The 25990-nt window shown below is 44.4% G+C and overlaps 1 protein-coding gene across 5 annotated transcripts in view; it reads right to left on the minus strand.

The window, feature by feature from the left end:
- HCN1 (hyperpolarization activated cyclic nucleotide gated potassium channel 1) overlaps nt 1–25990 on the minus strand; it is a 1346554-nt gene that overhangs the window by 290213 nt on the left and 1030351 nt on the right. For all 5 annotated transcript variants that reach the window (XM_069627242.1, XM_069627243.1, XM_069627244.1 and 2 more), the window contains exon 4: nt 18697–18915. In XM_069627242.1, coding sequence (XP_069483343.1) covers nt 18697–18915 — 219 coding nt within the window. The remainder of the gene's footprint in view (nt 1–18696; nt 18916–25990) is intronic.

Below are 25990 nucleotides of genomic sequence, written 5' to 3' on the forward strand. Positions count from 1 at the left end.
TGATGGAGATAGGGTGGTAGTTGCCTGGACAGGTGGGGTCTGCTGATGGTTTTCTAAGGAGGGAGCACACAATGGAGTGCTTGAGGGAGGAGGGGAAAGAAAGTGGTTACAGGGATCAGCAAGTGCATGGGCAAGAGAGCCAATGTTGCCCTTAATGGTTCTGGAAGGGAAAGAGACGTTTATATTTGTTTGGGGAAGAGGCGTTCATGGGGAAGACAACTCTGGTGACTTCATCAGGTGAGACAAGGGCAAAGGAGGAGAGGAGGAAGGGGTAGGGCGATTGGCCAAGGGAGGCAAGGGGGTGAGGCATGGGTTTTGAGAGTTTGTGACAAGGCTGTTCAGGATGTCCTGAATTTTGTTGGTGAAGTAAGTTGCAAGTGCATTGCAGAGGGCCTGAGAGAGAGTAGGGGTAGAGGATACTGCGGAAGGGTTGGCTAGTTCCCTGCAACTTTTGAAATGTTCAGCCATGTTGTTGGATGTGCCAGATACCTGTGCCTGAATGTGGGCCCTTTTCTTGACACAGAAAGAGAGTCTGTATTGCCTTTGGGCAGGCGGCAGGCCAGTTTGTCAGAGGGTGCACCTGAGGTTTGCCACTTCTGTTCCGCAGCTTTGCACTTTTGTTTCAGGGCTGCAAGTTCAGAGTTGTACCAGATATTGCGCTTAGAGGTGGGTTTCAAACGGATCCTCATGACCCCTTGCTGGATTCCTGACCGTAATTGCCCTGGTTACCTGGCCACCTTTTTCATCTCTGGCCCAGGCCCCGTCAATTACCCACCTGCACTGCCTCCCTGGCAGCCCCTGCACTTGGGGACCGCTTTTCTGTATCCTTTCAGTCCCCTTACTAGCACTTACGTCTGCACTCCCTTGCACTTGCCACTAGCTGGCTGTTTATGTGTCATATGTATTCCACTTCCCATGTACTGCACTTCCCCTCTCCCTTCCCCTGCGCACTTTTCCTTTCCCCCCCTTCCATGCACTTGCGCAATCTGAATGACACCTGGCCTAGTAGGATCGATGTTTGTCCTCCCATTGTTCCCCCCCTTGCCTCGTCGCGCCATGAAACACCTGTGTATAGGCGCGTTATAAATGCCATAAGTTGCTGAGAGCATTGTCGGTGGTAGAGTCTGAGTTGTGTTGGGTGGATGCTCGTGAACGAGGTTGGCAGGGCTTTTGGACGTGAGGTCACAGGGCCATAGGGACCCAGGTGGGAGGAGAGAAGGAAGTGGTCTGACCAAGAAAGAGGCGTGACCCTGGGAGATGAGAGAGAGAGGTCAGAGTGACCAGAAGGGAGAATGGAGAGGCATAGAGAGGTGCAGAGGTCAATGAAAAGGGAGGATGCTGTGCCAGGAGAGTCCAATTGGATGTTAAAGTCACCCAGGAGTAGCAGGTTGGAGGTGGTAGAAAGTAAGGAGGAACAGAAATCAGCCCGTTCAGAGAGGAACAGGGAGGTAGCACCAGGAGGCCGGTAAATGGTAGAAATGGTCAGGGTGGAGGAGGGAGATATGACCAGCTTGCATACCAGGCTTTCAAAGGAAGAGTATAGCTGACATTTTACAATGGAAGAGGGTAGCCACTCAGGGGAGATTAAGGCAACCCCACCACCAGTACAGAGAGGTTGTGGCTTGGAAATGATCTTAAAGCCATCAGGTAGGAGGTAGTCAAAAGCAGTGACTGAGCAGGTATTGAACCATGTCTCAGTAAGAGCGAGAATGTCAAGGTCAGTGTTATCAAGAAGGAGACAGGCGTTAAGAGTCACCAGGTGGAGGCAGTCTCTGCCTTTGTATGTTTGAGGTGGAGTACAGAGGCGATCTATTTCAGTCAGAGGGGCAGGGACAGAGTGGGGAGAAAGGGGAGAGGCAGGAGAAGGAAGAAAGTTAATGAGGGATGATAGGATCTGGTCAAAGTGGAGGAGGTTGGCCTGAGGATCCTGTACCAGAATAGTGGCAGTGTGGTAGACATTAATGATGCAGGGTGAGGAGAAGAAGCCCACCAAGAGGACTTCCCACTGGTGCCAGCATTAATGGGAGAGGATGAGGAAGGGGAGAGAGTAGAGATGAGATGAGGATCCCACAAGTCTGGAGCGGGGACAGAGAAGAGAATATCAGTGAAAATCTTTCTGGAGGATGCACTGACACAGGTGTCTGCAATGGGAAGGCAAGCACATGCACCCATGGTGGGTGTCCTTTTTGTACCTTTTCAATCCAGATTTTGTGAGAGAGGGAGGATGGGTGGTAGTGAAGAAATTAGAAAAGATTGGAGAGATGGAGAGTGCCATCTCAGTGGCAGAGGATAGATGCAAGAAGGAAGAAGGGGGGCTGCACTGCACATTCCTGGCACTTACTCACAGGTGTTCAGATAGTTAAAGGGGGCACAATACAATGCAAAGCAAAAGGTGAGGTGCAGAAAAAAGGAATACAATGCAGTACACAACAAGAATGCAAGATGTCAAGCCAACGTACAGTGCAGTGCACAGAAATGGATGGACGATGGAAGCACACCCACCAAGGTTTGATTTGTAAGAATACAATACAATACAATTGAGAAAAATGGAAGGGAGATGGAAACACACCCACCTAAGTTTGTTTTTAAAAAACATACAATACAATGCAAAGCAGTAAAAAGGGGGCGGAAGATGGAAGCACACCCACCTAGGTTCGATTTTTTAAAAGAAATACAATACAATGCAATGCAGGAAAAAGGGTGGAAGTTGGAAGCACACCCACCCCGATTCGATTTTTAAAATACAATACAACGCAATGCAATGCAGTGCACTAAAATGGCTGGAAAATGGAAAGACACAAGGCGATGCACACAGAGATATGACAGGAAAGGAGAATAGAACATGAAATGAATGTACACCCGACTCAATGTGGCCTGACTCATTCTGCAGGGCACACTCTAGATGTTCTGATCTCCTCAGACCTTCCCCTCTCTGTGCCTCTCACCACCCTCTCTCCTGGAGTGATCACTTTCTCCTCTCCTCCCACCTCACCCTCCATACCCCTCAGGCCAAGCCACTTCCATTACTGCCACCCACCATCTCGGTCATCCAACCCGTGAAGCGCGTGTAAGCTGAGGCTTTCATTGCCACCTTCTCACCCCCCTCTCCCCTTTTGGCTGACTCTCATCCTGACAAAGCCCTTTCCACGCTCCACTCTGATATATCTGATACTCTTGATATCCTTGCCCCTGTCATGAGAATCCGCCTGAAGCCCAAAGCCAAGTGCAACTCCTTGTACGACTCCGACCTCATCACCCTAAAACACAAGAGTAGGGTGGTCGAGAGGAAATGGCGTGCTTCATGTACATCCTCTGAAAAACTGGCCTGCCACTTGCTGTAAAGGCAATACAGGCTCTCTGTCCTAACGAAGAAGAGAGCGGATATCCAAGCCCGCGTCTCTGTGGCATCTAACAACTCAGCTGAACACTTTAAAATCTGCAAGGAACTGCCCAATCCTGCCACAGCCTCTACCTCCTCTGTCCCCTCTCAGGCCTTCTGTACTGCACTGGCTTCTCACTTCATCTCTAAAACTCAGGACATCCTATCCTCTCTCTCCTCCTTTACCCTCCCTCACCCCACTCCCTGCCCTTCCTCTGGCCTCTCTGCAGCCACCTCTCTTCCCTCCTTCTCTGCCTTTCCCGTTTTCCACAGACGACGATGCTAGACAAGTCCGATCTATGAAAGTCTTGTCGAAACAGGTTCACCCCTGTTCCTCCAAAACTATCAAGGACCACATAGTCTCCCTGGCTCCTGCCCTGGCTGATTTCTGCAATCACTCCTTCGCCACTGGAGTCTTCCCATCCACCCTAAAGCACTCCCTTATGCACCCCCTTCTTACGAAACCCACTGCCGACACCTCCTGCCCGGCCGTCTACCGCCCAATCTCCATCACTCCCTTCCTGGGGCAAACTCCTGGAGAACCTGGCCATCTCCCAGCTTAATCTCCACACTGAATCTGTTGGCTGTCTTCATGACCATCAGTCTGGCTTCAGAGCTGACAGAAGCACGGAAACTGCACTCTTGAACATCCTTGAAGACTTGCTCTCCAACCTTGACTCTAACACCCCTTGTGTCCTCATCCTGCTTGATCTCTCTTCTGCCTTTGACACTGTAAAACATGCCATCATGCTCAACTGTCTCTGTGATAACCTGGGTATCACTGGTCAAGCTCTGGCGTGGCTGACTTCTTTCCTCTCCGACCGACTCTCCCAGGTCCAACTTGGGTCCTTCCTCTCTGCTATCTTTTCGTCTACCTGTGGTGTCCCCAAGGTGTCTAACCTCTCTCCCTGGCTGTTCAACCAATACCTGGCACTCCTGGCCCACCACATTGCCGCTTTCTGCCCCAACTTTCAGTGCTATGCGAACGACACCCAGCTCATCTTCAGGCTTCCCTCGGCCTCCTTCTCCACTTCCCTCATCTCTGACTGTCTGTCTGCTATCCTGAAGTGGTGTGCCGCCAATGACCTCTGCCTTGATGCCAATGAGAATGAGATCCTCATCATTGGCACACCCGCTCCCTCCTTTCCTCTAGCCGGCCTTCCTTGGCCCTCTTCCTGTTCCCACCTGTAAGGCTAAAAACCTCGGGGTCATCTTTAACTCTACACTCTCCTTCTCTCCTCACATCTCTGACATCTCTAAGAAGTCACACTACCAGCTGCACCTCCTCAGAGGTATTCTTCTTTTCCTCTCTTTCTCCCAGAAGCTCACGGTCTCCAGAGCTTTGGTTCTCTCTGGACTGGACTATTACAATAACCTCTTTGTAAATCTGCCTGCTTCTACTCTCCCCCCCTGCAACTTATCCAGAATAGGACCACAAGACTTATCCTTGGCCTCAAGCCCAGGGATCGTATCTCTCCAGGACTGAAATCTCTGCACTGGCTCCCAGTGGCTGCGAGGATTAAGTTCAAAACCCTCTGCATTGTCCACAAGGCCTTCTGGGGCCTGGGGTCTCAATACCTTCAACTCTCTCTCCCCAAACACCTTCCTTCTCGAGCTCTTCGCTCATCTACCTCAAACTCCCTCAGTGTGAGTCGCTTTTCCAAGCAACGAGTTGGTGGTAGATCTCTTTCTTCAGCTGGGGCCTCCCTCTGGAACAGCCTCCCTGCCTCCCTGAAACTTGAGGAGAATCTTCTTCGGTTCCGGAAGCACCTCAAAACCTTTCTCTTTGCTTCTGCTTTTTCTCCCCCTCTCCCTTGCTGACTTCCTGGCTGACACTGAATTTGCACTGGTTACCTGGTCACCCTCTGATCTCGGGCCCAGCTCCCCTCCCCTGCCGCTCGCACTCCTGCACTGCCCTCCTGGCAACCCCAGCACTTGGGGACTGTTTCTTTATCCTCACAGTCCCACTACCAGCACTTGACACCTGGTGTTGGCACTTATCCTTGCACTTACAAATACTGCATTGTCCTCTCTCCTTTCTCCCTCGCACTTTCCCTCCTTCCCCTTCCCAAGCATATACGCAATCTGAATGACACCTGGCCTAGTAGGATTGTTGTCTGTCCTCTCTCTGTTCCCCCTTCCTTGCCTCGTCGTGCCTTGAAACGCTCATGTATAGGCGCATTATAAATGCCATATCATATCATATCATGTCATATCATATCATATCATACCCGTAGAGCAGAGTGTTGTGACTAAAGTCGGTGGTCCATGGAGAAAAAGGCAGAAAAGGAATGGCCCAGATACTGTTCAGGGACATAGCTGGAGGAGGCAATAAGTCAGTTCAGCCATCACTCATTTGTGCGCAAAAAGGGGCCTGGAATGCTGAGGATCAAGTTCATGTCACAGCAGGAAGTGTACAGGAAGCAGTAGCACTGTTTGTGGGGTGGCAATAGGGAGGGCCCAAACGAGCTCAATCAGGCTCAGAAAGGGCCTTTTTCTGTGGGCCTTTGTCATGGGGGTCAACTTGAAAGCCTGCAGGCACCTGATGGGTTAAAAAGAGAAGTGCCTGCACCAATCACGTGCAAGGCATCTCTGTTTCCATGGCAGCACTCAGATGGCACATAGGTGTCGAGGATGAGGGCGGCCATGTTGGTATGGATTGACTTCCTGGGCTTGGCAGCTGGATTTGCACCCTTATTTAATGCTGCTTCTACTTTTCAGAATGTCTGTGGCCTTTGAAGTCACACTGTGTAGGTGTTGGTGTGTGTGTGATAGGTAGCAGAGTGCTGTGGACTTGCGCGCTCTCTCAGTGTCCATGGCAGCAAATGCTGTGTTGAGAGGAGGGGGAAGGAAGGGGCGAGCTTTCAGGCGATCAGTCCCAGTGTAGTGAATAAGGGAGCACTTGCAGGCTCAGACAGTGCCTTTTTCTGTGGGCCTTTGTCATGGGAGCCTGACTTGAAATACTGCTGGCACTCGATAGGACAAAGAGACGAGCGCCTGTACCAATCTCGTGCAAGGCATCTGTGTTACTATGGCAGCACTCGGAGGCAACTAGGTGTCGAGGATTAGGACGGTCATGTTGGTATGGAGTGGCTTTCCGGATTCAGCAGCAAAGTTTGTATGCAGTAACGTCTGGGACCACTAAACACAACTAGGACTACAGGTGTAAGCAAAACCAACCTTTGGTATAAGTCTCTACCACACAGTTTTTGGTAGCGAGCTGAGCAGCCCGGCTTATCTCAAGAGGGAATGTGAGCTTGTAAGGGTGTTACACAGAGATCTATAATTACAAGTACTCAGATAGACACTTATACTCAAGGTTTCTTGGTAAAACACTTATTAATTTATTACACAGTCAGTTAGAAAACATTCCTTAAAAAGGAGGCAATCAATATCACACAAAAATATATTACAGTACTTCACACTAACCGGATCTGAAACATTTAAGCTACTTTGAAGTAGGAGCAAAATGGCATTCAGAGAATTTGAAGTAGGAGCAAAAAGGCATAAGTTAATACAACGAATAATAGGGTTACTTTAAAACAGTGAAAATATTTTGAGTTCACCAGAGGAGTTGATCCAATGGAATAGGTAGGCCAAAGTCAATGTACTTGTATAGGTAAAAACGGTTCTGGTATTTAAACTGAAAAAGTCTTTGCCACTGTTCTCAGAAGTAGTTCACAGAAGAAAGGTTCATATGTCGGGTCACAAGCTGACTAGGCCTGCAAGTTGCCAAAGTTGAATGCACTTTCGCAGTGAGAGGTAAGTTCTCTCGGTCAGGTTTTCACAGGTTTTCACAGGACCTTATTTTGAAGAAAAAGCTGCAGCTGAAGACTTCTGTTCCGGGCAGTTCCTGCTGATCTCTCTGTTCCTGAGCCTCAGTTGTGGGGACAAGAAGGGGGATGTCGGGGGACTCCTGCACTGCACGGGGACTGGATACAAAGCTGGCAAACTGGCAAATCTTCAATTACGTTAGCTGTATTATAGCACACAAACTGGTGTCCTTCTCCCTGGCTATTCGGTTTCCTGCAGCACTCTGAGGAAAATACAGCCAGCTCCGAGAATGGTGTCCAGGTGGCTTACGAGTTGATTGGTCCCACCAACTCAAAGGGAGAAGTCGTCCTTGAAGGGCTTCTCTGTCGAGATGAACTTGGTGATTCGGACCTGCAGCAGGGCTTCACCGGGCAAACCAACAGTCCAGGAGTTGCAGCAGCTGTCCTCTTCCAGCTCATCTTCGGTTCTTTCCTTCCAGTGGTCAACTCTGCCTTCCAGTCCAAGAGACTCACCTTTTAAACAGTTTTCACTCATTCATCCCAGCCTAGCTGTCACTCACCCAGCAGGGTGGCTGTCCTTGCCTGACAGTCAGCCAGCCAATCACGCCAGAGTGCATTTGGGTCTCCTAGGAGACTAAGCACAGGGAGCTTTCGGGCACCTCTCTCACTTCTTGTCCACCCCAGATACTCAGGTGCCAGAGGCAGTCTTCAGTCTTGAAGCCCGCCAAAGGCTAAGGAACAAAGGGACCAAACCTGGTTTGGCGTCCAGAGACAAACTTTAGAAGGACCTTTCCAAAAAGAAATGGCAAGAAAAGAAGACTGTGACCTGTTTAAACAAAGGGGGCTCAGACGCTATCTTCAAAAACATGGCTCCCGTGATTTTTAGCTACCGGTGTTTGCAGTCAGAAAAAATCATGGTAGTTCATTGTAAAACCACTGCCACCAGCCATTTCAATAGGAAAGAGTAGCATGTGACTGCTATTTGAGTTTCTAGACATAAGGGATACTAGGTAACCCCTCCAGCACTATTTTGGAAGATAGGGTGAGCTGGGTCTAGGAATTTAAAAAAGACTAGTAAAGCCAATTTGACTTTACATTCTCTGGGAAACAGTAGTTTATCCCAGAGAAGGTGTTTAAACCTTGGGACAACCGAAAAGGCTTCCCTGTGTCACTGCACATGGGTGCTGTGTGACACACATGAAAAGATGATGCCTATGGAGTTGTCTAAAACTCCATAATCAAAGAGCACAAGAGTAAAACGCACATCAAAATACATGAGAGAGTGGGAAAAAAGGCTCTCATTCTCTTCAGGTACAAAAATCAAGTCCTCAAAATCCAGCAAAGTTGCTTGGGGTCTCTAAGGTAGAGGGAATTAGCAATTTTATGAGAATTCTCCCTAACAGCCTTTGAAGTCACGCTGTGCAGGTATCGGGTCTCGGTGCTGGTGTGATGGGGAGTGGAGCACCATGGACTCCATTGCTCGCTCGCTTTCTCAGTGTGCCCGGCAGCATGCGCTGCATTGAGAGGAGGGGGGAGGAAAGGGTGAGCTTCCAGGTGATCACTACCAGTGTAGTGAATGAAGGATCTATGACAAGCTCCTCATTCTCTGTGATAGCACCTGGTCACTGTTTAATACTGGATGCCCACCAGTTGCTTTTAGCTCCTGCTTATACATTCTTAATGTCGAGATGTGTTTTTTATAAAGCATTTTGGTTACTTTTGAAATGTGCTAAAGACAAGCGGGTGACAGCTGCAACATTTGTATCATTACTTTACCATTTTACTTGGGCATTTTTGGAATTAATGCAAATGGCTAATAAAGGTAGCTAGCAACCCATGATGGCACTGCAAAAAGTTATTTGCTTCATTTTTGGCCCTATTGTTTTTTGACCATCTTCATGCCTTCTCACTTGTGTGGAAATCACTTTTCCAGGGAAAGCTGTGGCTTTGGCAGGTTAATGGGAGGGTCCTGTGTGTGGCCATAGGAAGGGAACTGTCCAGTCCAAATCCAAATTCCTTGTGTCTGAATGTCTGTTGCTGGGCAGATGTTGTGGCGGATGGCTATCCATGATAGGATATCCACTGCCTGTTTGAATGGGGCAGATCCTTACCATTGGTAGGCTTTGGCATGCTTGCAGCTTGAATCTTGGATAAAAGGAAGACTTCTGAAACTGTTAATTAGATCATCATTTTAGCCAAAACCTCTACAAAGAAGTGCAGCCTGCTGATGACATGAGGGCCACCCCTGCAACAGACCAGTGTTGACTCCAGGACTGTCCCAGTGAAGCCTTACTTCTATTTCCTGATATCCAAGAAGACCTTTGTTGGTGCTTCGATCCATGGACTGGTGGGATCAACCAGTTTAGATCCCTTGATTGAGGATCAATGCATGCTGAGGCTTCAAAGGTATTCCTGGACCAAGAACTCTCCTGGGCTAACTTGCTGCACCTGTCACCATTCCGTGAAAAGCCTTTGAACTTTGCAGATCTTCACCTTGTGCCATACATGCCTGCTCTTGGATTTTCAGCTGTCTCATATCAAGGGAAGTTATGCTTCGCCTGCTTGTTCATTCACTGCTTGAAGATCACCTGTCACCACCTGACCCTGGGGACCTCCATTGTCATGACCTTGAGGTTTCCCGTGGCTGTTTGTCCTTCAGAATTCCTCATCTTTCCTCATATAGGTGGTGTATTGGAAGAACAGAAGAACAGAATCTACATTGGAACTGGGGCCATTTGAACACACAGGCCCAAAACATCTTAGGGTTGGAATTCATAAGCGCTAGGAAAGCAGTTATGTGATTATTGTAAGGAGTTCTATTGCTATGCATCTGAATACTCACTTGTGTTTCACTGGTCATTGAATCAAATTCTATTCTATTTCTCCTAATGGTGAATGTATATATCTTTTTTAATAAAGGTTTTGTGTGACAGTGTTTGATTAGAAGTTGTATCTGCTTAGTGTGTAATCCAAAGGGCTAATAAATAATTGTCATCAAATCAATTTTATTACGAACATAACATTTCAAAAAGCTTACAACACATACAATAATCACATATTAAATACAATACATGCTCACTATGCCTTCAACTGTATAAAAATTGCAAGCATGTATGACTATAAAAAGAGCAAGGATCTAAATTCCAGACAATATTTTTATCGTACATTATTTAAAATTCTATACAAGTTTTGAAAATAACTCAAGAGAGAATATAAGACCCTTCATGATCCTGATGATGTCAACATGCTAGCTACACTATTAAAATAATCTTTAAGGTACCTTGAAAGTGAACAAGCCATTAAAGGTGTTTTAGCTTTTAATAAATAAAGCAGAGTTGGTCTACAGTGTTCAAAGGCTGAAAACCTAGGAAGAGAAATGAAGAAGTGTTTTGGTGGGGTACATAATTGTATTTTTGTACATACCTGTTGAACTGGAATTACTGGTGTTGCTCTGTGTGGACTCATTGTAGCCCTGGAGCACTCTCACACCCTTCCTGAAACTAAGCTTTGATCCTCTGCTACCTCACCTTGACTGGGTATGGCTGTCCTCTCAGTGTCTTCCCTGTTCACCATTATAAGGTGGCCTCCAAAACTCCTGTCCCCATGGCTAACTTTGCCAAATCAATGTTAACAGCTGTAAACATCCCATTATTGGGTTTGGTACCACTGCCTTTTGCCCTTGTACCCCAGATCCCACTCTGGATTTAGCAGGAGGGATGTTTAGAAGACTACACACTTCAAGTGCACACTGGAGTACATGTCATGTCTGTCACAGAAAAATATACTAACAAAATGTTAACAACACACTATCAATGAGTTAGAAATTGCCTGCAGAGAAAATTGCTTGCCATTCCGGGAACACATCTGCCATGAATCCTGACTCAAGCACATTTTTGAATATTCATGGGTGATAGATCTGCCCAAAGTGAGGCACAGACTTTGCCCTACAACACATTAATAAAGAACTGCTCTAAGCCAGAGATTAGAGATTAGAGCCATGCTTTAGCTTTTGTTCTTCTCGATGATCTCTCTATGGCCTTCAATATCATGGACTAAATCTTCATCCTGATTTACCTCAAGTAGTCTTTCGGTATTGAGGAATTTGCGCCCAATTGGCACTACTCTTCCCTCTCCAACTCTACACACCACGTGAAACTGCCTTAATTCCTCTTATCAGTCACCAAATATCTGCATTGGGGTGCCACAATGAGTGTGCATTTTGAAGCATCCTCTAATATTTCCACTTCTACGCTAACCTATCTAAACCCAGCTACACTTAGCATTAAAGGAGGGACAAATGGTAAGTCACCAGATGTCAGATTCCAGCTTTACTTAAGCAATAAACTCAGATGGGTGGGGTTTTACCGGTCCAGGTGATGCCCATGGGCCAAATTAGAAGGCTGAGAAAAGCGCAGGCTTTAATGTTAGCCCCAGGCCATTACCTGCCCCGGTAAAGCCCCTGCCCCTGCCTGCCTTGCCTATTGTAACTATGTGAGTGTGCATATTGCTGCCTCAGGGCTACATGTAACTGGTTTCTCTAGCTCCCGCATGACAGAGGGTTTGTGTTGCACTATATAAAATAATTAAATAATTAAATACACATAGTCCCTTCTCCCTTTCCATGGTGACCATTGCTGCGACAGATACGCTGGGACAAGGGACACAGGAGCGCAAGGTAAGTGGGGATTAGATTAGGGTGGGTGTGGGACATGGACATTGGTGTGGGGGGTGGAGGGAATGGTGTGAAAGGAAGGGTAGGAGTGAACTTGCCTGTTCCCTGTGTGGAAGATGGCAGCCTCCCGCTTCCTTGGATGCTCAGAGTGGGGCTTTTACCATATGGGAAAGCCCACATTCTTAGCATACTGATTGGCGTGGAGGCCACCACACCCATCCTCCCTCCCGCTGGGTACTAGTGGCCAGCAAGCGTAGGATTTCAGAAGACTAATTTCCTGCTTCCTTGTTGCTATGAGGCACAACAATGGCCTTCATAGTTTAACTTTCCAAGGCATATACTTTTCTGCCATCTAAGCATTATCCAGAAGTACGCTTCACAGCATTCATAAAAGAGCTGCTTTCTGTTCTAAGGTAATACCACCCACCAGAACTCTGAAGCACCTTCAAGGTGACTGGGACACGCAGACAGCTTATAAAACAAATCTATACATAGAGAGCAGGTGAACACACATGGGGCTTTTAACAAATTGCTGTTGGCATGATAGATGGCAGTAGTCTTACACACGCAGAACTGAACACGTCTTCACAGCTAAGCATTTTCTCCACAACGGGAAAGTTTGCATGAATCTTCGCAATTTTAAAATGTGGAGATATCAATCTTCAGAGTTAAGTACAATGATAGGACCGAGTAAACAGAACAGGCAACTGCATCCTGGCGCTGCACCCTTCTCAGGGTAGAGCAACTGCATAGAGAAGATAAGGTTTAGCTGGAAGGAGCCCCATGTTGCTCCGATGATAAAATCCGGACCCAATAGCGGAGTTAGGCTGTTCAAGTGAAAGCGGGCCACCAGCAATGAAAGGCTGCGATACATCGAACAGAATTATCCTGCACTTTGATGTTTCCCTTCAATGGAAGGCAGCGTCTTTGTAGCTTTAAGCATGTGCTGCGCATTACTGTTTTTTAAATCTGATTCATGTTTAGTCAAACATGGAAATAGCCTTGGAAAGCAACACATAGGTAAATTAAAGGACGTGATGCGTAAAACCTTTTTTTTTTTTACCAATGGTGGGGGATCATGGGAGTCACAATCCTAAACATCTGGAGAGCCAAATGTTTGTTTACATCTTAATTATGTGTAGCTAATACAAGCATGAAACTATTTTATGTTTGTGATCCAAATATGCATCTTTGAATGTATTCAATGCCGAAAAACAAAAACATTGATACATGATACCCATTATTGGGGTGCATGGGTAGTTCACAGGGGATACCTTCTAAGTCAGGTTACCTTTAAGCATTCATAGCGAGCAGTGTGTGATGTGTTCTTCACGGTCATCACTAGATATTGTTTGACAGCCCGGTGCTGTTACCCTACGAGATATCTAATATTAAGGACTGAGTTAGACAATGAGTACTATAGGTATGTAGTCTGAGGCCTGTATTTTGATGGAGCTGTTCTATTCTATTTGCCATCTTGCAAGTATTAGAGACGCTTGTGATACAGATCAATTTTGATATAATGGACTATTGTCTCAGCAACATTTTTGTGTGTGGTATGTGTATTCTGTATTCGTGCTGTTCTTAAGAAATGCGTGCGCGGCATCTCGCTTTGGTAGACCTTCATATGCCTTGCACTGAAGGCACGTTTCATGGAGTGACCGGTTTCTGCAGATCCAACCCTGGCTTTCTTTCAGACCTCTTCTACCAGTGTTACCTTCCCTTTATTTGAAGCAGATACATAGCTCTGTGGAGTTAAGCTACCAACCCGAAATTGTTCATAAGGGGGGATTTTGATTACCTTTTTGCTCACCGTGCCTGTAGTAGGAGGGAAGGCAGCTATCCTGATGATACATTAACCCTTGTGCTGGCTGCAGCCCTATATAGTCCTATAGGGGGTGATCACACTGTACTTTATTCAATTTAATTCACGTTTATGTCAGAATATCATTCAATAAAAACAAGGCAGCACAACAGAAACATCGATACAAGAACACATTCTTCCACCAAGTGATCAAAAAGCATTCAAATCGTTTAAAGTTCATACAAATGTAAATTGGTTAAACTTCCTTTAAATTACCATACATACGCTAAAAACCCATTAGTAGTTGGTGTGTCATGCATACATTTACTGTTCTTTATACATCTTATCGTACATGTAATATCATGAATAGATCATCTTCCTCTACTTTTAATTAACATTTTCACACTCAAAGATTTTACTTTACCCAGGACATCTGCTTCGTCAGGTTTGTTAACTAGATTTAATACTTCAATGACCACGTTTGTTTTAGTTCACCATGGAGATTTTCCGACTCATCTTAGACTTTATTATTTCTTCTGATTAATGTGTTACTTGTGTTTCACCCAATCTGATTGATTGCTCTGATATTGTTTGTATTCCATATAAACTTCTCGTATCTGTTATGCTTAAGCATGGTCACCCCACACTTTAAAAATTGAGACCAGCTCCTATCCCCATTGTCAATACCACATTTACAATAGCCTCTTGTACTGATGCTCTTACTTTTGCTAATATGACTGATGTAAATGTAATTTCTAATTTGTAACAAGGTGTTACAACATATTTTATTAATCAGGCTGCCCCACTCACTTCACATAAAATTCATCAGGTAACTTAATGCCTTGGTATTCCGAGACCTTCATACAGAACAAAAGTAAATTGAGCCAATTTGGGAAGGCATGGTGCTCTGGTCTGTCTGCTCTATCTTATTTAGAGCTCAGGCATGCATTCATTGAAAATCTCTGGTAACAGAGGTTAAATCAGATTTCTGTGTAAGAGATGTTAGAGGTCATAGGACCAATAACAGGCCTAGACAGGCACCAATGACTTTACCATTCATGTAACTCAAGAGATTCAATGGAAATACTGAAGCCTCTATACTTGTATTGTTCTGCATTGAGTGACAAAAGAACAATGTATTTGAGAAAATGTTTAAACAATGTAGACACCATGACTCCTTTTGGCTATGATGTTTACAGGGACAACATCTCGGGCTATCATTGGTCATAGCCTGATACTGGTTCACAATATTGGCTAGACTGAATGTGGTGGTTACAAAATGGGGCAGAGCGTATGCTAAAAATCTTTTTAGTAGAAGCGTCAATATATAACATATACTTTTTTCTCTATGTATATTTTTTAAACGTCTGAATAATTTGCATAATTCTTATACTGTATAAATTGTTGATAATGTAAAAAAATAAACTGTGTCGCCCTTATTTCTTCTAATACTATCTTTCCTTCAGCTGACATATGCTGACAAATCAATACAATTTTATTGACAAATTCAATCTTATCCACAGAGAAATTGCTTTAAGAATGTGTTCATTTCAGGACCTGTAAGTGCCTAAAGAGTCTGAGAATTGCTGTTGTCAATTTTTGTTTTCTTTGTGATCTACATATCATGCTCTCGGTAGTATCATGCCTCATTCCTTAAAATCTATTGTTTTTGAGAACATTAGGCTTCCTTTTCAACTTCTAAAACCTTCCTCTACCCAAGGCATATTTCCCAATAATCTGAAGGTATGCATGATTGCTCCACTCCTAAAGAAGCCACTTTTGGATCATTCTATCCTGGTCAATTGTCGACGTATTACTGCAATAACCTTTTGTGTATAAAGTCATGGAAAAATCAGTATCCCAAAAGCTGGCCGCTCATATGGATCAACATCAGTTGCTCTGTCTTTCTCAGTCTGGCTTTAGGACCCAGTTTAGCATTGAAACTGCACCTTACAGTACAGATTCTGAGCCACTGAAAGAGATGGTTCTTGGTTGTTGTTTGTTGGCTACATCTTTTGAGTGAACCATGAGGCACACCATTAGATTGTATCGTAGTGCATGGGCATTGGGCGTAATGTTGTCAATTGTTCCCATTATTTCTAATCTTGCAGATCACAATCTACCCGGTTGGAAATAGCTGCACAGTTGTCCATTTGCTGTGGAGATGCTCGATGTTCCATCATGTCCCCTATTTTACTTTCACCCTTTAAGCAGAACCTTTTTATGATGTCATAAACTTTTGCCGTTCGTTTGGGAAATTGTTTGAGTATGTTTGAGTCATGTATGTCCATAGCCAATCTTAAGTTTAATTCTTCCAAGACTGCATTACTGCTTTGTTCTACTGGTACATCTACCGACCAGTGTCAGTCTTTGCTTGAGTTCCTAAGTAGAGATGGGATTTCCCCCTCCTTGTCTCATCAGCCCAGTCACTAAGCTTCTGGTCAGATGGCAAATTATCCCTGTTAACACATGTAGAAAAGAAACACATATTTGGCAATGTTCCAAGTTTCCCTTCTATGTCAGATCAAAACCTTTATCCCTTTGGATTTATTGTGTTCAGTCCTGCAAACATCAGTCCTATCTTAAAGTGACTTGGATAATGACTTTCACTTTGGCTTCCAGTTTCCCTAAAAGAACGTTAAGACCTTTGCAATCGGCTATACTTACTGCTGCTCATCTTGTTGCTGGCACCTGCAAATGTTCCCTATCTCCTCTATTGTATTGTCCCTTCACTGCCCTTCCCCTCTCCCCCCCCCCCGACATCCACCAGCCGTTTTCTGCAAATATATTATTGGATTAGTTGAATTGCCTTTAAGGCGATTCGATTCACTCATCCTACCTATTGTCCTTTCTATATTATTTTTTCCCCGGATTACCATTTAACATGCAGTACCTTTTTTGCTAGATGCAAAATTATGTTTCAAATGTGTGTTATTTTATATTTTATTTCAATTGTGGATACATTGTTTTAATTGTATTTGTTTTTATTGATATACAGTGCTCCGTATGCCCTAGGGCAGGGTTCACACAATAGCAAATGTTTTAAAAGGAATATATAACATATTGACTTAGTTTATACTGTGGAAGCTATTGATGGCCCGATTGTAACCCTGTTTGCAGGGCTTCAGGTATGGGATAACCCGAGCTTGGTTGTTACCTGTTTACAATGATGTGAATTATGCCAGCTAATTAGCTCACTGTGGTAGGATTCCACTTCCAAAGTCTGCGCTAGGACTGTAGGGCAAGTTTAAGTCCTTATGTTAGCTGTGCGATTTAACATATAAATATTAAAGTGAGAATCTCGCTGCATGAGAACTTCCACTTCTATGGTGCTCTGCTCAAGAACATGGGTGACAACCCTGACAGAGCACAATGATGGACACATAATGGACACGCTGTGCCTCATTATTGAGCATTTAGCTGCACATGTCAGTGAAAAGTTCTGTACAAAGTAATACATGAAAGCCAGTACTAAAGTCCTAAAGAAAAGTGGTGGGTCTAAGGTAAGCATCGGGCCGTCAACGTGAAATAGGCACATTTCATTCAGGCTTGTCTTTTACGATTGAAAAAAAAACTACACACAAAAAAAATCGATTTGCTGAGCAGTATATTTTCATAATACCTTGCTGCTCAAGTATAACCTTTTAAATCTGAAATCTATAACAAAACATGCCCGTATAGAAAGATGTCAATATGAGATGGGCATCATAACGAGGTTGGAGGTTGCCTTTCCGGTATTACCAGCAAGCCAACCACCATACCGGCCTGAAAATCTGGCACCCGCGAATGGGCAATTACCAGGGTTTTCTGACACTGCCAGACCCGGTAATTGCCCTATCGCGGTTGCCGGTGCCGGTATATCCCCATTCCCATTTCAGCCCCATAGGGTTCAATGGGAATGGGGATGACTGTAGCACCGGCACCGTTCAAATGTATCAGCAACTGGACCATATCGTTCAATACCTGACAGTGTATTATAAGCGAATCCTTCTATTATAACGAGTAAAATATCCCTTCCCTTAAGTGAAATGGGCATTAGAAGTCACCTCGGAGTTCTTTGACATTATAAAGGAGCTCTTTGTTGACTTCCAATATCCTTACAATGCACAGTAGGAGGTACTTAAAGTTTAAAAAAAGACACATATACCCATAAAACATCAGACGAGGAACATTACATACCTTGAGTATGCGAGCAGTTAAACACTTTTGAAACTGCTTTCACCGCATAGACACAGGTGCCTTAATATTTACAAATATGTGCAATCACCAGGAATGGTTTTGGCTAGAGATCAACCCAGTCTAGCACCCTTCTTGGTGCCAAGCATGGTGGCTATAGCAACTCCTTGTAAACCTTTCTCTGCATCCCTGCGTGTGCATTATAGCATCACCCCATGCTTGCAAGAAGTTCAACATATGCGTATTGTAACAATAACCTTAATGCATGGTCTAGAACCGTCGTATTTCCAGGTGTTTTCGACTTCAATTCCCCTCAGCCCTTGCCAGTGTGATCACTGATGAGGGACTGTGGGAGTCAAACTTCACTACACCTGGCGACCTCCGCCTTACTAAATGAAGCAACAATGTCCACCAATGGGTCCTAATGAAATCATAACAGCAGTTGCAACTTGACCACTTCATTTTAACTCTGAGAAACACCGTTGTATCTCTTTAGCAAAAGGTGTGAGATTAGTTTGGACAAGTTAATGTGACATCATTCAAAACTTTGTGATAATAGACCATCCAATCAAAGGGCACCTCCACTTCCGTTACACTGCTGACAAAGTGTTAATAGCATGAGGTTGCTCATGACAGTCCGACACATGAGAATGCTTCATTTGCACATGTTGAAGGACATGGGCACTACTGAAATTCGTAAGGTTCATGCATACATTCAAGGCAGACATGGGTGGCATTTGCAGGTGGACGGATCCTCTTGAATGTTTTGGCTACACTCATAGTGATTAACCCATTTGCACCGATTCATTGGAAGAGCCTGCACTCTGTCACATCAATATTGGAAAATGATCACATTAAACAGAACACTTGAAATGTAATGGAAAATAATAACCTTTTCTTGATATTGCCGTCGCGATGAATCCAATGACTGGATTAAGGCGGTAGCATGTCCGACAAACATGGCGTAGCATGTGGCACCCACAATCATACTCAACATGGTTATCCAGAGGTCGGACATGCTGACTGGGGCCCGGGCTCCATACCCAATGCACAGCATGTGGCTCATGGCTTTGAAGAGGGCGTATGAGTACTGCTTTCCCCAGGAATCGTTCTGAAAACAAGAAACACAAATAACTAAGTCTTAAAAGAGGAAGGTGAACCATCATGTTTATATTATAAAGAGAAACATTATAGGGATAGTGTATAGGGGGGGCATGCTGCTTATGTTCCCAAATTTAACATACAGATTTTCAGAGGAAAAGTGGCAGATTTACCTCCAGCTTGTTGCTGGGGGTAAAGCCTCTCCTTAACCTTTAAAAACGGCGGATTTACCATGTGGTAATTCTGCCAGCAGTAAATCTGCCAAAAATCTGCCAAAAATCCCGAAAGAGTCCTATGGACTCCAACAATGGTGAATTACCGTCAAACTTGTAATGAAGCCCAATGTATTGCTGCTAATCCAATTTTCTTTGAAATAAACAATGAACCTCTTTTTTTTTATTTTAAGGGCTTATTCAAAATTTCAGACCCTTCACATCCAATGTGCTTTTGTTACTCTAAGTGAGTTAGTTTACAGCATTTCCTACACGGCGTATTCCAAGGATGCAGAAATACTCTTACCATGTGCAATGTTTAAGGAAATTTGACAAATTATCCAGAAGACATTTTATTAATATAAGTTTAAATTCTGACGGTGTGGGGAAAAAAAAGTGCCAGTAATTCCATGACTGCCATTTTTCCTACACCGTCAAATTAATATTTTTTGCAGATTTACCACCAGAGGAAGTACTGTGTGGTAAATCCACCGATTTTCAGAGTAAAAGGCACCTACTAAGCAAAAACAATATGTTGAATGTACAAATATAAAGCACCACTATCCTAATTTCTTACACATTTCATATAAACTATACCTTTACAAGCACGAAGCATTGCATTTAACTTAAAAAAAAAAACTATGGTTTTATCCTGGTTCATATAGTACCTGTGATTGAATAATGGACAGTAGCTGCGAGAATCTCCTACCCAGTCTGACATGTTCCCATGTCTATGAAATGCTGTTGCACTGGCGCAGGAGACTGGCACCATAAAGCTCTGCGCTCCATCTCATGATTTAACGTGGAGGCCAATCATGCCTATTCTTGTTAATTGTATCTCTTTCCTCCACTGATGTGAATATAGCTCAGGTCCCTTTCTTTATGCGTAGGGCTTGGGTTTTGGTTGTGGCTTGGTTTGAGGGGATGCATCAAGGAAGGGTTCACGGTAATGTACAGACATTCTTGGGGAGGGATATGATATATCATATTCCTAGTGACATCACAGAAAGTGACACAAATGGCAGTCAAGTCTAACAGCATCAGATGAAGTGATATCACATGACATTTTATCCTAGTAATATTGCAGGAAGCATACAACAAAATAGTGTCCAATCTATAGACACTCACATCCCCTGCACACCACAAATGCTGATTACCAGCCAAATAGCTTCAGAATAGATACAACATTTAATGTGATAACAATTTCAAACAAAAAAACATGTTAGGCTTCAACATCAAACTTGTAGTCTTCTTATACAGTAGTCCAATTCGTTCATGTGAAGTCCTTTGTACTCCACGTGTTTCGGGGTGCTATTCCCCTTCTTCAGGAGTGGAGTTCTATAGGTGTACCACAAAACAAAACGAGGCCCAGATGTAACTTTTCAACCGGCACAATACTAACATCAAAAAAGTACCACCCATTTCCTGGCAAGCTACAACCCCGGTGCATTCATAAATCTAGATGTGTGCATCATGTGAAAGCACTGTGGTTCATAGCTACTAATTTGCCAATTGGTAAACCATGCATAATGTCATGTCGCACTCGACACCTTCTGATGTTGGAAGCATGCCAATAATTCCATGCAGGTCATATCGTGTCTATGCAGTGAATTTTGATCAAGTCATTCCCTCACCTATGTAAAACACCTGTGGAGATTCAAAGGTGATCGAGCATTCCACAAAATTCTACATGATAGGAACCATCCTACCTTCTAATCTTCAATCTGAAGGTATGTATTGGGACTCTGTAGTCCTAAACATTAAAAGAAATGACAGGCTTGTTATTCCTGTCCACTTTGCCATTCAAAATATGTCACCCCATCTGACCGAGTCGACAATTTACACCTGTGAAGTAGGAAAGTCGTTTGTACTCAAGGCCACCTCAGTAGTTCGTCTCTGAACCATATGTAAATAAGCACAGAGTTGAATGAACACTCTTTGCCCGTTTGGTTGTACTCTAAACGGGAGACAGTATCACTCCTCCCGCTCAATCAAAAGAACGTCCCTTATCAAACCAGTTTTTGGAAACTACACCTTAAGTTGTACTGGTCTTACCTTAACACCCGCGTTATGGCAGGACTTGCTGCTAGAGAATCATATATTTATTCTCTAAATCAGCTGTTTCCAGTGCCCACTATTGAAACGTGCATCGCACCTGACCACAAAATGGCTGGTGCGATGCGGGATGAAACTGAGTCTGCCCCAATTTCTAGGCAACGGAGTGCCTTATAGTCTAATTACCGCCACCGCCAGGTGGAAGCCGGCCTCACAGAAGAAGACCTTTAGGTATAAGGCTTCCTGTTTGCTGACTGTTAGTCGATGGGTGCCGCGGCCCGCTATTGCTCAACACATCCTTAAAACCAAGGAAGTGGAATGTGGTCCAGGTAGAAAAACTACAGCATCCCTTTGATCCTCCTGCTCCTAACTGCGAGGGTGCTTTTTGTTTTTCTTTGATTGTCTCTGGAAAAGTGATCTGACCGGACTACTGGACTTTAATCACTGACACTTGATCACTTTCTTACTTGCACCATACTGCTTACTTTGCCACTTGCCAATGTACATTCATTTCCATTCTGCCCATGTGCTATCACTCGCCTATATTGGCCTCCCGGACTGGCCTACTGAACTTTTTGGCCTCTTGAGTATGTAACTCCCTCTTGTGTCCACATCTATTCTCCCACTACCATTGTGCTCTGTGCCCGCTATCAACATATTGCTACGTCCGCCTGCCCGTAACCTAAGCCTCGTTCGAATGGATATAAATGCACTGTTTCTATATATCTGATTGTACCCACAGTTGCCCTCTGCGACCGTGTGCTTAATGCACTAGCCATTTGACTTTTCGTTTGCAACTCGGAGACCACTTGAACTGTCACACTGCATTACATATACTCTAGTCTGCGGCTGTTTCACCAATGTGCACCCTTCCACCATGTATTGATTGTGCGCTGATTGTATATTGCCTCTCTGCGTTTGTGCCTTGCACACTGCCTCAGCTTGCAACCAGATTGCCTATACTCCGACACGACACTGTGCCCGCCTTCCAGCCTCTGTAAATGTGCATGCTATACACCGTTTCTCCTGCCATTTGACTATGTCTTCCAGCCTAGCCTAAACCCAATCTATGAATATATGCTCATAACACTAGACTTTGTACTTCTCTCCTGTCACTCTAACGGGGTGCATATCACATCTGTGTACCTTTGCCCTGTGCAACGAGTATGTGCTCTCAGGTTTAACGTGCCTGTGCAATGACTGGATGCACTGCACCTCCATGCACGGTACCTGGTACATTGCTCTTGCTTACAATCTAGATCTGTGCTTAAATTGACTATACTGTACTGTTTCCCCCTGCCGCCCTCTGTGCCTTGATTTCATGCGCTTCTAGTAACGGTCTCTCACTCGACTGTGTTACACAGCCTAGTTGAATCGCCCCAGGCCTCACCTGACATCTGCCTCCCCTATATTGCCTTGGACACTTGACGCAGTTAAGGTGCACGTCTGACCCTCGCATTTTCACCCACAGTGCACATATTATACATCTGGCCAAATATGTTACTCCAAAGCCTGACCCTTTGCATAATGATGACCAATACACTCCTCGCTACTAGCACCACAGAATACCACAACTGCCCCCCCTGAGCCTGAACCACTCCCACCTAGCCTGCCAAATATAGCAGCAAACAACTTTAGCACTGCCCAACTCAAACCTCCACAAACTACAGGCCCAGTAGTCTATGTTACCCTCCCTTGCTCTATCAATGACAGAAACTCTAAACTCCGTGCAAGGCTTTCCAAGCTGCACAAACCTCTTACTAGACGGCTACCACCGATAAATAAGAAAACTCATTACCACGCCAGTATGAAGTTTGATAATACCAACCAACGTACAGACAGATCTGCCACCTGCTTCAATGCCAGTCAGATCACGACCCACAATACTAAGCTAATTGACTGCAACCCACCTATGTCTCATAAAGCTACAACTAAAACAGAAGCACAATCCCTCAATGGAGAAATCCTAAATTCAACATCTCTCATTACCCACAGTACGGATATCGCTGACCTAATAACAGAAGGAAACCTGGACTTCCTGGCCATAACAGAGTCCTGGCTACACAACGCCGCAGGACCGTTGCTTATGCTAGCCATCCCAGATGGCTATACTATATCTAGGCAAGATAGAGACGGAACCCGAGGCAGAGGAATTGACATCATTTCCAGAGCGAGCCTCTCACTGAGACTAGCCCCTGTACAAACTTTGCAATCATGTGCAATTCTCACTGCCAAACTTCCCCTAAATAACTCCCAGTCACTTACTATTCATCTACTCTACAGACCACCTGGCCCCGTTGGGACATTTGAGGAGGATATGCACACCATACTGGGCAACAACCTCAAAACGACAACCCAACAATTACTAGTAGGTGACTTTAACATAGGCTTTAATGATCCAGCTGACAAGTATGCCTCTGAAATAGTCAACAGCGTCACAGCACTAGGATTATCACAAAAAAGTTAATAAACCTACCCATACCAAAGGCAGAACCCTTGACTGGGTAGCCAATCATAACTGCATGGCCACCATTACTGCCATCACACCACAACTGTGGACAGACCACTCACTTGTGTCATTCACATTATCTACTTCCAGACCGTCATCCATGGTCCCGCAATCGGCGCCCCCTTGCTTAACTAGAAACAAAAAGAATATCACAGTGGACAAAGTGATCCCTGCTATCCTCCCTACTTTTAAACTCACAGCCTGACAACTTAGGTCCAGTACTCTGGTCCATGAATACAACAAAATTATGCCCGCCACTATGGATACAATTGCCCCACTCAAAATGAAAGCAAGCATTCCAAAATCCCATTTAAACAAATGGTTCACTCCTCAATTAAAGGATTTATGCATCCTGAAAAGGAAGTGTGAAACTGCCTGGAGACTCTGCCCTTCTGCTGAGAACAAAGGTAAAATTACATCCATCTCCACGCACTACAAAAATGAAATTTGCCTGGCAAAACGGAACTCATATAATGGACGTATTGCTAACTCTAACTTAAGTATGAAAGAATTGTTCACTATTTTGAAAGAACTAGAATCTCTGATTCCCATACCTGACTTATGCACCCAAAACAAGACTTGGTGCTCGGATATTCAACATGAACAAGCCAACAAAATAAACACTCCAAAATAAAATAAAACCTATGGCATCCCTTGAACGTCCATCTGCACAGTGTTATATCTACTACCCAGATGACCAGATTCCGCTTTACCAAAACTACTACTCTAGAGGTAGAGAAAACTATCCTATCTCTCAAACCATCCAACTGCAAAGGTGGCATCTGCCCAGCTCACATCATAAAGGATGCTGCTAGGGATTTGTCACCATTTATTTCCAAATTGGTCAATGCCTCCTTTGCTTCCGGCACCATCCCTGCCAACTTAAAACAATCATGGTACTCCCATTCATGAAAAAGCAAACTCTAGATCCACTTCGTCCCACCAATTACCGGCCCAGTACCATTTTTACTTAAAATACTTGACAAAGTCGCATACACCCAGATTAAAAAATACCTTAATAATCAATACCTTGAACTGCATAAGCTCCTGGGAGCTAGACAATCCAGCTTTCGCCCATTACACAGAACGGAAACAGCCCTGATTGACTTAAAAACACAGGTCGATGAGCTGAGAGACAAAGGGAAGGCAGCTCTTCTCCTTCTACTCGATCTATCAGCTGCATTCGACCTAGTGGATCATAAGGTCTTATGTAGACACCTGGACTCGGCAGCTCACTTCTCTACAGACGCTAACAGATGGATCGAATCCTTCCTGAGCGAGAGATCAATGAGGGTGTTCTCCCAATCAGCAGCGGTGGACCCTACCCCTATTCAGTGCCTCCCCTGATCTATACAATATATTCACCAAACCCTTGTTCAATGATCTGGACCTTCTGGGTATCACCTACACTAACTATGCAGATGATACTCAGATTCTCCTCCCTGTTAGGACTTGGAGTTGGTGAATAGAGTATATCTCATCATCCAGTCATGGATGGCCACCCACGGTCTATGACTGAATGATGATAAGACAGAGCTGATAATCCTGGGTTCACACACCAACATCAATAAACTAGGCCACAAATACTCCTCATTTAGCATTGATGGAAACATCATTAGGCTAAATAAGGAGGAAAAAAAACCTAGGTCTCTACCTGGACTCCACTATGTCATTTGACAAACAAATAAAATCCTTGGCCTCCACCATTACTTACACCTGTAAGCTTATCAGAGCCGGTAAGCCATTCCTCTCAAATGACAATACTCTCCAGGCTGGATATTGTTATAGTGGTGCTAACAAAGTCATCATTAAGAGGCTACAAACCTTGCAAAACAATGCCTTAAGAGCTGCACTAGGCATAAACAAAATAGCACATATCTCTGCTGTTAGACACCAACAGAAATGGCTCTCTGCCCACAACAAAATACAGTTAAAAATTGTCTCATTAACCCACAAAGCGTTAAACAAAGCAGCCCCTAGCTATCTCGTAGACAGGATAAACAGAAGAACTTCTACTAGACCGATCAGATCCGGTTACGTTAACTGCCTTGTGGTATCAAGATTCACACTTACCAAGATTGGCGGTAACAGCTTTCCTGTGAAGGCGGCCAAGCTCTGGAACTCCCTGCCTCATGAGTTGAGAGTTGAGAGTAGACCAACCTTATCTACAGTTTAGAACTATATCAACCTACTCAACTCTCCTGACCATTAGTCATTTCAGAGAAACTTGACCACCCTGGATATCTTAATATATCCTTCGCAATCCAGAAAACGAGAAAATGAGAATCTAACCTGCTCATAACTTGTAT

Source organism: Ambystoma mexicanum, chromosome 6p (genome assembly GCF_040938575.1).
Source record: "Ambystoma mexicanum isolate Mex_15411 chromosome 6p, UKY_AmexF1_1, whole genome shotgun sequence".
NCBI lineage: Eukaryota > Metazoa > Chordata > Amphibia > Caudata > Ambystomatidae > Ambystoma > Ambystoma mexicanum.